At 36.9% G+C, this 13,177-nt stretch overlaps 2 protein-coding genes across 3 annotated transcripts in view; one reads left to right on the forward strand and one right to left on the reverse strand.

The window, feature by feature from the left end:
- On the forward strand, positions 1 to 6,442 carry LOC306876579 (mitochondrial pyruvate carrier 2-like). Its single transcript, XM_079427873.1, has 5 exons — positions 1 to 313; positions 2,550 to 2,590; positions 4,295 to 4,379; positions 4,475 to 4,586; positions 5,596 to 6,442. Exons 1-5 carry the CDS (start codon positions 214 to 216, stop codon positions 5,639 to 5,641), a joined length of 384 nt encoding a protein of 127 aa, XP_079283999.1. The 5' UTR covers positions 1 to 213; the 3' UTR covers positions 5,642 to 6,442.
- The window catches only part of LOC306876578 (NXPE family member 3-like), a 12,522-nt gene continuing 4,197 nt past the window's right edge, over positions 4,853 to 13,177 (reverse strand). For both annotated transcript variants that reach the window (XM_079427871.1, XM_079427872.1), the window contains exons 3-7: positions 11,044 to 11,813; positions 10,781 to 10,848; positions 9,061 to 9,261; positions 8,141 to 8,734; positions 4,853 to 6,016 (exon numbers count right to left, since the gene is read on the reverse strand). In XM_079427871.1, coding sequence (XP_079283997.1) covers positions 8,169 to 8,734; positions 9,061 to 9,261; positions 10,781 to 10,848; positions 11,044 to 11,813 — 1,605 coding nt within the window. In that variant the 3' untranslated portion in view covers positions 4,853 to 6,016; positions 8,141 to 8,168. The remainder of the gene's footprint in view (positions 6,017 to 8,140; positions 8,735 to 9,060; positions 9,262 to 10,780; positions 10,849 to 11,043; positions 11,814 to 13,177) is intronic.

The following is a 13,177-nucleotide window of genomic DNA, read 5'->3' on the forward strand; positions in this document are numbered from 1 at the left end:
ATCACGTCATGACGCAATTAGCTATGCGACGCGTCCCCATTTCACAAGACAACAGAGCAGTAAACTGCATTAGCAAGGTCGAAAGTAGGACAATATCGTATACTTTGTACTTTATGCTTGTCCAAAGGTCTTGTTTTCCTGACTACGGGCCCATGCCTTCTGGTAACATCACGGGGCAATAGCAGTAGAGTATTTTCGTGTTTAGCAGTCATCATGGCTATGGTGGGGCTGAGAGGTTCTTACCACAGAATCCTCGGCAGGATCGAGCACATGCTGCCGGCTAAACTGAGACCTGTTTATAACCACCCTGCAGGTAACTCAAATGCTGTTAGCGTGACAGATTATTTGTCACTGATACTCATCCTGTTAAGCTCTTGAGGTGGTGGTGCAGCCATAGAGACTGCTACCTGAGCAGGTGTTTTTGTCTAATTGTTTAAGTGACTCCTGTGCTTTAAATGTGCTTTAAAATAAAGGTAATAATAAACTTGGTGCACGAATAGATCAGAATTAGCCTCCTTAGATGCATAGCCTAGAATGGAATTGAAGTTTTAGATATAGAAAATATTTTCTGAAGGTGCTTTACGTGTAACTATATGGTATTGAATTCTAGCCACTGTATAATATGTAGAATTGTATCATTATTATTTGTATTTATTGATGCAGTGTTGGGGGTAACGCATTACAAGTAACGCGAGTTACGTAATAATTACTTTTTTCAAGTAACTAGTAAAGTAACTCATTACTATTTAATTTACAAGAAAATATCTGAGTTACTTTTTCAAAAAAGTAACGCCAGTTACTTTTTTCCCATTTATTGACTGACAGTGCGCTGTGTGAGCATGCTGTTACTATAGATCTAAATGTGAATGTGCATGAATTAATCCCACTCGCAAAAAACAGATTTAGTATTCATCAAAATCATTTAAAACAGTGAAATGCAAACTCAGAATATGACGCAAACTGCAATAATTAAATATGTTAAACAACACAAATGTATCTAATCCCATTTTATTAAACGATGTCTTTGCTGCTGACCTTTGATGATCCAGTTCAACCATACATACTAATAAGCAAAAATGACTTTAGATAAACTAACAATTGTACTTCATTGTTTTTTTTTATTGCCAAAGAGTGTTAAACCTTCTTATCCTGAGTTTTACTTTACAGACGTGAATTGACTTTTCCTTCACAAGATACAGGGCTTTTATATTTGTATTAATGTAATTTCTTGTATTAAAAACAATCAAGCCCTGCTCATATTTAAAAAGTAACGTAACGCATTACTTTCCATAAAAAGTAGCTAAGTAACGTAATTAGTTACTTTTTTAGGGAGTAACGCAATATCGTAATGCATTACTTTTAAAAGTAACTTTCCCCAACACTGTTGATGTATTGTTGACACTGGTCTGCAGTTCTGGTCTTGCTATACTTGTTTTTGGCTCTTTCAATGATTTTATATATTTAAAAAAAAAAAAGTATTTACACATTTCACAAGTGAGAATTAACACTTTTTTTTTTTCATTTGACCAATTGGTCAGTGAAAGGATGTGCCTAAACTTGTTTAATTAAATGTTTAAACTTTTGTGTGTGTGTTTAAATTTTGGGACATGACTAATGCTTTTAAAGTCTGGACTTATGTGATTGTAGTTTTCCAACTAGTATTACTAAGTGTTAGTATTATATATTTATGATTTTAAACAATCCATTGTAAATCTTCAGTGTAATGCATTGTTAAAGATTTAAATTGTATATGTAATAAAAGAGAAAGTAAAACAAAACGAACAAAAAAAGGTCACCAAAGTGTACTGTATTCGTGGAAAGTGCCCTTGAGAAACAGAAATCGTTCTCTATAATAGTTTGTATTACTGAATAACTGAAAATATTTTCTGTTCTAATAATCTCACACGAGTTCTCTAAAGGGAGTTAAAGTGTTTATAGTTCTAGTCATTGGTGGTAGAATAAATAGAGATCAAATTGCATGTTGATGAGCAGAGGTAGACTGACAGGAATCATATTAAGCACTAAAGATGATTGATCTTTTATTCAATTATATTAATATGGGTCTTTAATGCAGTTTTTAGATGTTCTAAAACAAACCTGCTGTATTATGTAGATCACTGATGGCTGGAACTATACTGAAGCGGATCAGTGCAATTAGTCTTTATATTTAAACATTGATTGTTTACAGATAATCCATAATTGGTTAAACATTTGTACCATCAGCCACTGTATATAGTGTTTCGTATTGAAAATCAAATAAAGTCTGAGCTTTGGCATGGTCTGGTGGACATATTCACAACGCAGAAAAAAAATTATTTACATTTACCTTCATATCTTAGAAAGATATTATACATAACACAACCAAAAAGTGTACTGGCAAGAAGTATTTAGTGTAAAAATCACCTAAAATTCTCATCAGTACTTTTTTTTTTTTTTTTTTTTACTGTTTTGTTGAAACACTTGATTGTTGTCACAATTACACACATTCTCTGTGAATATTTGACCTGTGAAACATGAGTTTAACTTGTATTGATTTGCTTTTTGTTTAGGTCCAAAGACTGTTTTCTTCTGGGCGCCAATGTTTAAATGGGTAAGATTAATAACACACAGGATCGGGATGTTCTTTGGATCAATTGATAGATATATATATATATATATATATATATATATATATATATATATACAGGTCCTTTTCAAAAAATTAGCATATTGTGATAAAGTTCATTATTTTCTGTAATGTACTGATAAACATTAGACTTTCATATATTTTAGATTCATTACAACACAACTGAAGTAGTTCAAGCCTTTTATTGTTTTAATATTGATGATTTTGGCATACAGCTCATGAAAACCCAAAATTCCTATCTCAAAAAATTAGCATATCATGAAAAGGTTCTCTAAACGAGCTATTAACCTAATCATCTGAATCAACTAATTAACTCTAAACACCTGCAAAAGATTCCTGAGGCTTTTAAAAACTCCCAGCCTGGTTCATTACTCAAAACCGCAATCATGGGTAAGACTGCCGACCTGACTGCTGTCCAGAAGGCCATCATTGACACCCTCAAGCAAGAGGGTAAGACACACAAAGAAATTTCTGAACGAATAGGCTGTTCCCAGAGTGCTGTATCAAGGCACCTCAGTGGGAAGTCTGTGGGAAGGAAAAAGTGTGGCAGAAAACGCAGCACAACGAGAAGAGGTGACCGGACCCTGAGGAAGATTGTGGAGAAGGACCGATTCCAGACCTTGGGGGACCTGCGGAAGCAGTGGACTGAGTCTGGAGTAGAAACATCCAGAGCCACCGTGTACAGGCGTGTGCAGGAAATGGGCTACAGGTGCCGCATTCCCCAGGTCAAGCCACTTTTGAACAGAGAAGCAGCACTGGACTGTTGCTCAGTGGTCCAAAGTACGTTTTTCGGATGAAAGCAAATTTTGCATGTCATTCGGCAATCAAGGTGCCAGAGTCTGGAGGAAGACTGGGGAGAGGGAAATGCTAAAATGCCTGAAGTCCAGTGTCAAGTACCCACAGTCAGTGATGGTCTGGGGTGCCATGTCAGCTGCTGGTGTTGGTCCACTGTGTTTTATCAAGGGCAGGGTCAATGCAGCTAGCTATCAGGAGGTTGGAGCACTTCATGCTTCCATCTGCTGAAAAGCTTTATGGAGATGAAGATTTCATTTTTCAGCACGACCTGGCACCTGCTCACAGTGCCAAAACCACTGGTAAATGGTTTACTGACCATGGTATTACTGTGCTCAATTGGCCTGCCAACTCTCCTGACCTGAACCCCATAGAGAATCTGTGGGATATTGTGAAGAGAAAGTTGAGAGACGCAAGACCCAACACTCTGGATGAGCTTAAGGCCGCTATCGAAGCATCCTGGGCCTCCATAACACCTCAGCAGTGCCACAGGCTGATTGCCTCCATGCCACGCCGCATTGAAGCAGTCATTTCTGCAAAAGGATTCCCGACCAAGTATTGAGTGCATAACTGAACATAATTATTTGAAGGTTGACTTTTTTTTGTATTAAAAACACTTTTCTTTTATTGGTCGGATGAAATATGCTAATTTTTTGAGATAGGAATTTTGGGTTTTCATGAGCTGTATGCCAAAATCATCAATATTAAAACAATAAAAGGCTTGAACTACTTCAGTTGTGTTGTAATGAATCTAAAATATATGAAAGTCTAATGTTTATCAGTACATTACAGAAAATAATGAACTTTATCACAATATGCTAATTTTTTGAAAAGGACCTGTATATAGATAATTTTTTAATTTCTGATTTCACACAGGGTCTGGTCTTAGCTGGCTTAGCAGACATGACACGTCCAGCAGAGAAACTCAGTACCTCCCAATCTGCCGTGTTGACAGCCACAGGTATATCTCACACAGTAACCAATTCTTTAAAAAAAAACAATAAAAAAAACTGAACAATTCAAAGATCACAATCTACCTCACTCTCTTTATTTCAGGTCTTATTTGGTCCAGGTATTCCTTAGTTATTATACCCAAGAACTGGAATCTCTTTGCTGTAAACTTTTTTCTTGGAGGTGCAGGAGGATCACAGCTCTACAGAATATGGAAGTGAGTACTCTCATAAATCAACACAATACATGCTATAAAATCACGTAAATGGGGAAACAGGCAAAAGGTGAATGTTCTTGATTTTAGACTTTTGTCCAGTTTCCAAACAAACCTTGAGCTGACGCAAACAGTCTGGCAGTGAAGTACATCAAGTCTTGCTTAAATGCCATCTAATATCACGTCATTCACAACAGCTACATGTGATTCATTTCTGGATCCATCAATGACTGTGACAAAAAAGTGAAACTTAAAGTCAACATTTTTTTAATAGGATATTTTTTATTATTATAAATGTGCACATTATTTTTTTTAATTCACATGCCCTCGTAATATTCAATCAAAATAACCTTTCCTCCCCCTCTTCTCCTCTCTGACAACGTGTTCACTGTTGCGAGGGCGGGACAATAACATCTCCCCTCCAGCAATCTGTCACTCAAATGAAATCACAGCAATAGCAAATAACAATGATCCAATCAATTCCTGCTGGACCAAATTAAATCCTGGCCTACATTATTTTCATTCAATCAAGAAGCTGTTTCACTTGGATGTACATCACTTAGGGTAGAAAAGAGGAACATAACTTCCATTTCATGTCAAGTAGGACACAGGGGCGCCAGCTATGTAGATGTATATAATAAAATAGCTTATTAAAGGTAACAGCTACATTGTCTAATTAAATGTTACCTAAAATCCTGTATTTATATAATGTTTTCCCTCTTGAAGTGTACTTATTTTTTGATTATTGAAGTTTTTTTGCACCCAAGGGCGCTCATTTTATTTCTCATGACCATTTTCCACCCCCTCTCTAAATAAAATGGTATGCTTTATTGCTGTTGTGCCATTAAAGAACAACTTTTTCACATTTTATCTGTGCTTACTTTTTGCTTGTCTACACTTAACAAGACTGGTAGCAATAAAGCAGACTGGGTCTTCCAACATTGTGTAATTTAGGTGTGTGAGCAAGTTGGGGGATGTTCAATATATGAGCTCTTTATTCCATTCCCCACAGGTATAAACAGGAACAGAAGGCAAAGGAGAAAGAAGCTCAGGCTTGATACCAGTGCTGTGTAAGGTGCATCCAGAGGACCGAAAGGGACTCTCCTCGCCTGGTACCCCAGAAACTTCCCCTCCATCATCAGTCATCCAGTAGAGCAGGGATAGGCAATTTCGGTGTTGGAGGGCCGGTGTCCTGCACAGTTTAGCTCCAACCCTAATCAAACACACCTGCCTGCAACTTTCTAGTGATCTTGAAGACACTGATTAGCTTCTTCAGGTGTGTTTGATTTGGGTTGGAGCTAAACTCTGCAGGACACCGGCCCTCCAGGACCGAAATTGCCTATCCCTGCAGTAGAGCCTCCACATACTTTCTTCATGAACAGAGATCATCTGATTCTTTTAGAGTTCAGGTCATTGTCTCGTGCCACTTGTACCTATAGCACAAAATAATACGGTTAACGCACAAAATGTTACATATTCATATTAGTAAGATTGTACATTCTTTAAAAGGCTTGTTTCAAATGCATCTTGATAAAGGTGTTTTCCATCTAGTATACTTGATTTACCATCATAATTCTTACCACTGAGTGAATTTCTTCACTCCGCTTCTGTCATACTGTTATCAGAATGTCTCCAAATGAATTTTAGAAAAGTCTCTTTCATTATATGTATTTCTTAGGAAATATTTATTGAACCGTAATATTTTTTTTTTTTTTTACTTATCCATAACATGAAATTGTTTGTCAAAACCCATACTTCGCAAAATACGCACACTGAACTGTACTTTAATATTGGAAATTGAATTAACATCAAAATAAAGTGATATTAAAATCAAATGTATTAAAAGCGTCTTGCCCTTATAATCAAGTGTACTGTTCATCTATGCATTAATCACCTTTATCCAGCATTATAAATAAATTACATACTTTTAAGTACTTATTATTTGAAACAATTAAGGAGTCTCATACTATCATATTACTCATACAATTTCTACTATTTATTCTACTCATATTATGCATTTTTTGTACACTGCACAGAACCCGAGCACATGTATCCCACAATGCAATGCACACAACTTCGCCTGTTTCCAGTGAGATATATGAGGTGTTATCGGTTATGATTTTTAACAACTCATTTTTGACTCATCAGACAGCCAAAACTATTATAAAATATTTTTTAGATGACAACTAAAAATCACTCTTAAAATCACTCACATTCAACAACAATGTAACATAAAACTGTTTGAAATTTTTACTGTTGTATTATGTTTAAAATATTATTTGTAAACTAAAATAGCAGTAGTACACTACTTTCCCGCTTAGCCTACTGTATATGTTTTTGTGACAGTACACTGCTGGCACCTTATGGTTCTACAAGAAACTGCATTCAGTAGAATGAGATGTGAATGGAAATGCAGAGGGCGTGATCCACATACAACAGATTTCTGGGAGCCATTTTGGCCATGAAAGGTGCTTCATCCACAAGGTGAAACAATGCTTCACCTACAGGTTGTTTACACATATAACATTGGTTGAAAAATGATTGAATATATTTCTCACTTGTTTGAATGCCAGTGGTAAACAAATAATAGGCAGCCGCTACAGGACTGTAATAAAATAATATACAACATTACTCTTGTAAACAAAAGACTGTGATGTCTGGAGACAGAACATATGGCATAACTAATGTATACATTTTCAGATCTGTCAGAGGTAAATGCAGAATGGGAGAAAGTATATTCAAACTAATCCAGGGCATAAAAGACTAAATGAATACTAACATCAATAATCATACTGTAACAAAATGGTCAAATGTATATTTAAATAAGTGACTAAGTATAATTCATATCTCTGGATGACACTGGTGCCCCTTGTATACCAAAGACTGCAACCTGCTTGCTCTTTATACTTTTGTCACGTGACCACACTTGGCCTACGTATCAGCTGAACAGATACAGATAATAACCAGTTAAAACAATCCCTGTTTACCAAGGCACAGAAACCATTGTGCTTGCACTCAGTTCATAATACTCTCATATATCTTCTGTAATAGTAATTATTCTTTTGTAATTTTCTATTTTTATTTTACAAACTGTTTTATACATAAATAATTTAATCTTTTTTATAACGTTTCAGCCTTGAGGTTGATGGCTTAATTTTTTCCCTAAAGGAATAGTTTATCCAAAAATGAAAATCCTGTCATCATTTACTCCCGAACTATCCCTACTCAAATCCCTGACTGGAGTACAAGCAAATACGTTTGATTAGTTTTTGTCTGTTGACTACGTAAATATGCTGAAATGATTTGAGAATCATTTTATAAATAATTAACAGAACCTCAATCATTTGTTGCCACTGGACTTGGGAAAAAAGCGCATTACTGAAATCTGAATTTCATTCAAGATTAAGAGCTCTGCCAGAGTCCAATGTAAAACCAATAATAAGTGCTCCATTTCTTTTCTGCATACCTCAGGATATTGCCATTAAAGTATACAGGGCTACATTAACTTATGGTGCTTTTGCATTTTGGAAGTATGGAAGATTAGCGCTAGGTCTCACCAGTTCCTTAAGATACTGCTTGAGAAGTTTAGCCCCGCCTTCTCTTTCTCCTCACTGGACAGATGTGTGATAGGATGAAGTTAACCATGTTTGATATAATGTCAGGTGGAGGGTGTAGCTGATGAGGGTGATGGTGAGCGAGTGTCATCTCCCAGGCGTCCACCAGCTGGACGTTCAGACCTTTAAACATGGCTCGGAGCACTGCGTCAAGCTGTTGGGAGAACCAGTCGCTGTTGAACAAGCTGGACTCGGGGTCCAGTTTCTGGAGGTTGGCCGTGCGGATCAGCACTAAAGTCGCCGGTTCTCGGTTCAGAAGTCGGATTACCGCCCTGCGGATGTGGCGCAGGCGCCGTATGTACACTTTCACTGGGAAAGTGCTGAAATGCGACCAGATGCCAATCACGACCACCGTGTCCGAGCCCCCTCTTAAGCTATCCAGCTCATTTGAGACGTAGTGCATCTCAGCTGAGGACACGGATGTGAAGCGGATTGGTGGCCCATGGCAGCGGTATCTCAATAATATGTTGTGATTGCTGTCCACTGCCATGTGCGGGCCAACATTCTTCGGGCTATGAAAGTTGAATTCCTTAAACTCTGTATTGTGAGATAAAACAGAGGGTGAGATGTAGATAAGACAACAGATTCATGCCCACTCAGGAATAAAATGTGTAAAATACTTATTTGGCATAAAGATATATGAAAAACTCACCCTAGACTACAAACAAATATCTGTACTTCAGTTGTCTATAAGTAAGCTATTTAATATGAATATACTATATTTTCTTTTTTTTTTTTCATACTTTGCTTTTTTGATACTGGGTTGGCTGAAAAACAAATTGGAGATGTGGTCAAAGCCACAAATCAATAAAGACTACAAATCAATACAGCACCTTTAAAAGAGTTTCAAAAATATTACTGACCTGGAACATGGGCAATGAGATACTCGTACCACTGTCGCACAGTGGAGTCTCCATACATGTACACCATTTTCCCTCGAAGACACTGTGTTATGACTGAAGATCCATTAAACTGATGCATGACAACACCACTCAAAGACCTCCATGATCCCTGGTAGTAGAACCCGGAAGGAGTGAATTCAAGGTGCATTCCTTTAGTTTGCACTGGAAGGAAAGAGGAAACAGAAGAAAAAATGAAAAAAAAAAAAACTGATAAGAACTTAATTTAAATTTAAACCTGTTAATACTGTTCTTGTATATTTAAAATGATACACCTTTAAAAGTTTGGGGTCAGTAAGTTTTTGGGGGGTTTTTTACCCAAAAATGAAAATTCTGTCAGTCACCCTCACCCTTTCCAAAACCGTAAGACCTTCATTCATCTTCGGAACACAAATTATGATATTTTTGATGAGATCCGAGAGCTTCCTGACCCTACATAGACAGCAACACACAACTACCACGTTCAAGGTCCAGAAAGGTAGTAAGGACATCGTTAAAATAGTCCATGTGATATCAGTGGTTCAACTGCAATTTTTTTAAGCTATGAGAATACTTTTTGTGTGCAAAGAAAACAAAAATAAAATTTTTTTTTTATATAGTTGCTGTCTATACATGGTCAGAAAGCTTTTGGATTTCATAAATACCTTAATTTGTGTTTCGAAGATGAACAAAGGTCTTACAGTTTTGGAACAACATGAGGGTGAGTAATTAATGACAGTTTCAGTTTGCTACAAAAGTGTATCATGGGTTCCACAAAAATATTAAGCAACACGGCATTTTCAACACTGATAATGATGAAATGTTTCTTGAGCACCAAATCAGCATATTAGAGTGATACTTGATTCTGGTTGATTCACGACACGACAATTCGAGGTGTGTTATTCCCCGATAACACACCTCAGATATATAACACAGGCTCATCCAAGTACTAGGAGTTATCTTGACCATGTATCACTCCGCTGTCGCTGATCAGTGTTTCATGTCTAATTATTTAGGCTACTTTTGTGGCAAGCGCAGAGTAATAAGTAGGATAATTTACAGCCAGCTGGTTGTTATCGGAAAATAAAGCACTTTCAATCAATTGCAAGTATTATTTAAGGCATATCTCTGACATAAGTTCTTTATCAGCTGTTCCACCTTTTCCAAACACTGTGATCCCCAATTGAGCCAGATTTATGCAGTATACATAGCACTATTAATACCTCTTCAGTTTAGCCAAGCTCACAAACAAACCTTCAACCCCCCTTCTTTTGACATCAGTATTATTTCTTCCACATATTTTATATTCTATGCACTTGCTGTGCAATGTTTCTCTCTCCATTTCAGATCACTGTATCGTGACAAGCCATGCAAGCAGTCCTCAAACATAATAGTCATTGTCTCTATTAACTGTATCATCTTCATAAATAATTTTCAATTAATAGCTGACTTATTGTGTAATGTGGACAGCCACAGTTATTATATTAATGTCATGCTGATGGTACCTTTGGAGATTAACCGCCGAAAACCCATATACAGCCAAAGACAATTGTTAAGAACCAACAACAAATCAATCTTTGTGTTTTTGATCAAAACAATGCAGCTTTGGTGAGAGATTTTCTTCAAAAACTTAAAAAAAAAAAATCTTACCAATCCCAAACTTTTGAACGGCAGTTTAAATATAATATTACACGTGCCACAATACCTTTAGCAGGTTGAACAGTCACATTGTCCACCCCTGCAGAGTGTATTGGAATTTTGATATTTACTCCACTAGAACAAAACAAAATTAAAGTGTCATACATGAAGAAAGTAGAAAAAAAGTATATGTTCATCATTAAACTGAAATATTTATAATATATATAATCTGCATTCTATGCACAGTAGATGTTGGCATCAGCCAACAGAAATAAATATATCGCTCAACCACTACTCTAAATGTAGAAATAGGTTTAACTTCTCACTCACCTTTGGAAGAACTGTGACTCATAAACAGTGAGAAGTTGTTTCTTATACCCCCCTTTTGAGTGGTTAATCCGTGTATCACAGTCCAACAATTTGGGCTTATAACAGAACCAGGGTTCTCCGGTCTGGGGGTCTGTGTAGTTGCAAAGCGGCTGCTGTTTGTTCGGCAAGCACAAATTACACAGAGTGGCCTCAGAGACGTACCCTGAACGGAAGAGGCTCTTGAAGAACACTCGATCTGATTGTTCCTCTCTCAATCGCCTGAGGACCATCACAGCTTCACTGGGGTGAATCATTGTCAGTTCCACCTGGACAACACCTGCCCAAAGCAGCGGGAAAAATACTACGTAGTTTCCATTGTTGTGGTCATATACCTGGCCAGCCACACCTGCCGCCAGTTCTGGCGTGTGAAGTCGCGCAACTAGAAAGTCTCCTCCATGTTTTTTGGGCTGACCCAAAAAGTTGTGCATCTGCACCTTCACTACCAGTTGCCGACCCACCTGCAGATCTCCAGGGTCTTGGATCGTATAATAGCTCTGTGCAGGATCGGTACTTTGACGTAACGGCAGTCCCAGGACCAACGGCTCTGGCCAGGAGATGGATTTGAGAAGATAGCTCTCCTCCCTGGCTTCCTCTGCAGTGGGCTCCTGGCCAAGGTGGGCACAGGAGGAGTAGTTAAACTCCACCGGTAGAAAAAAGTCTGAGGTCTTTAAGAGTGACTGGATGCTGTTCTGAAGCTGATAGAAGGTAGATACTGTCTGACAGTTCCAGCTCTGCAGAAGACAAAACACAGAAGCTTTAATGTGAAATTTCATTACAGAGAAGCATGAGAAGGTTTCCAGAGGGCAAGATTAATCTGTGTTGGTTTATTACAATAACCTTCAAAAACAAATGCATGATCATGAAATATTACAAGTGAAATTTAAGACTTAAGACCTTTTTAATACCACCTTATATGAAATTTAAGACCAAAACCTGTAATGGAAATACACATTATATTACATACGTATATGTAATATTTAATCTGTTTAATGTAAAAAAAGAATAATAATAATTAAAACGCTGTCATAAATTATATTTTTCACTACAATATATCTTCATATCAGCAGACAATATTCCACACAAAATATCCCCACAAAACTACCCCATCACTGAGATTTTTAGTGGTGTAATAAATTATTCAGAAGCAATATTTTCAGTGTTCTATCAGCTTTTACATACTTAAATCTGCATATTTTTATTTACCTTTATACAGGCCTCTTTTTTTTACTTTTTAAAATGTATGCATCACCTTTCATTCACCTTGCACAAATAATAAAAATATGAACTACTAGGGGTGGCACGGTACACAGATGTCACGGTTTGGTACGTACCTCGGTTCGGGGGTCACGGTTCGATACGATTTCGGTACAACAGGAAAAAAAACAACAAATCTACTATGCTCGGTTTCTTTTCATTTATTGTGAACAGAGTAGTACAGTAGTAATACTAAATATATTACATTTTATATATATATAATCTGCAGTACATATATACATACAAGGAATAAATTCTTGAAATATATTTGATTTAGTTAACAGATAAACAAGGGGAAAAATCTGTGCGACATGTAACATAGCCTATATATGCTGAGTTTCAGTTAATTTTTGTGACAGGCTTAATTAGTTCACAGAAAGGAAACTTAAATGTTTTTGTTTTCATTGTGAGTGTACACAAATAAAAGCAGACCTTTATACAGTGATGCATTATTAAGACGATAAGTGTTTAAATTTGATTCTGCTGGTATAAGGAAACAGTTGAAGTGATCGTGTCACACGTGCACACGCACACATCAGTTCCAGAATTGCTAAAGTTGGTACTTTATCAAAATAAAATACAAACATCAGTGTGCCCGCCTCTGTGTCACCGTTGAAACACGACTGAAGAACAAAGCCTATAATTTACATAAATATTAATTTAGCATTCAGATACGTTACATCGCAAATATGGAAATATTATGGAATATTTGGATTATGCCGAATGAGCTAGGTAGGATACACGAGCACAAAGCTCCACGTCGCAAACAGTTGAGTGCACAAGCCTTTAAATATACTCCTTTGTCAGTCTATGTGAGAGATGCGTTCAGAATCAGCACATG

The sequence above is a fragment of the Barbus barbus genome (genome assembly GCF_936440315.1).
Source record: "Barbus barbus genome assembly, chromosome: 11".
Taxonomy (NCBI): domain Eukaryota; kingdom Metazoa; phylum Chordata; class Actinopteri; order Cypriniformes; family Cyprinidae; genus Barbus; species Barbus barbus.

Bases quoted from the DNA above. Each gene is read 5' to 3' on its own strand.
- LOC306876579 (XM_079427873.1), top strand. From the start codon at position 214: ATGGCTATGGTGGGGCTGAGAGGTTCTTACCACAGAATCCTCGGCAGG. The intron at 4,380-4,474 runs GTATATCTCACA...TCTTTATTTCAG, and splicing joins TGCCGTGTTGACAGCCACAG to GTCTTATTTGGTCCAGGTAT. The intron at 4,587-5,595 runs GTGAGTACTCTC...CATTCCCCACAG, and splicing joins CAGCTCTACAGAATATGGAA to GTATAAACAGGAACAGAAGG.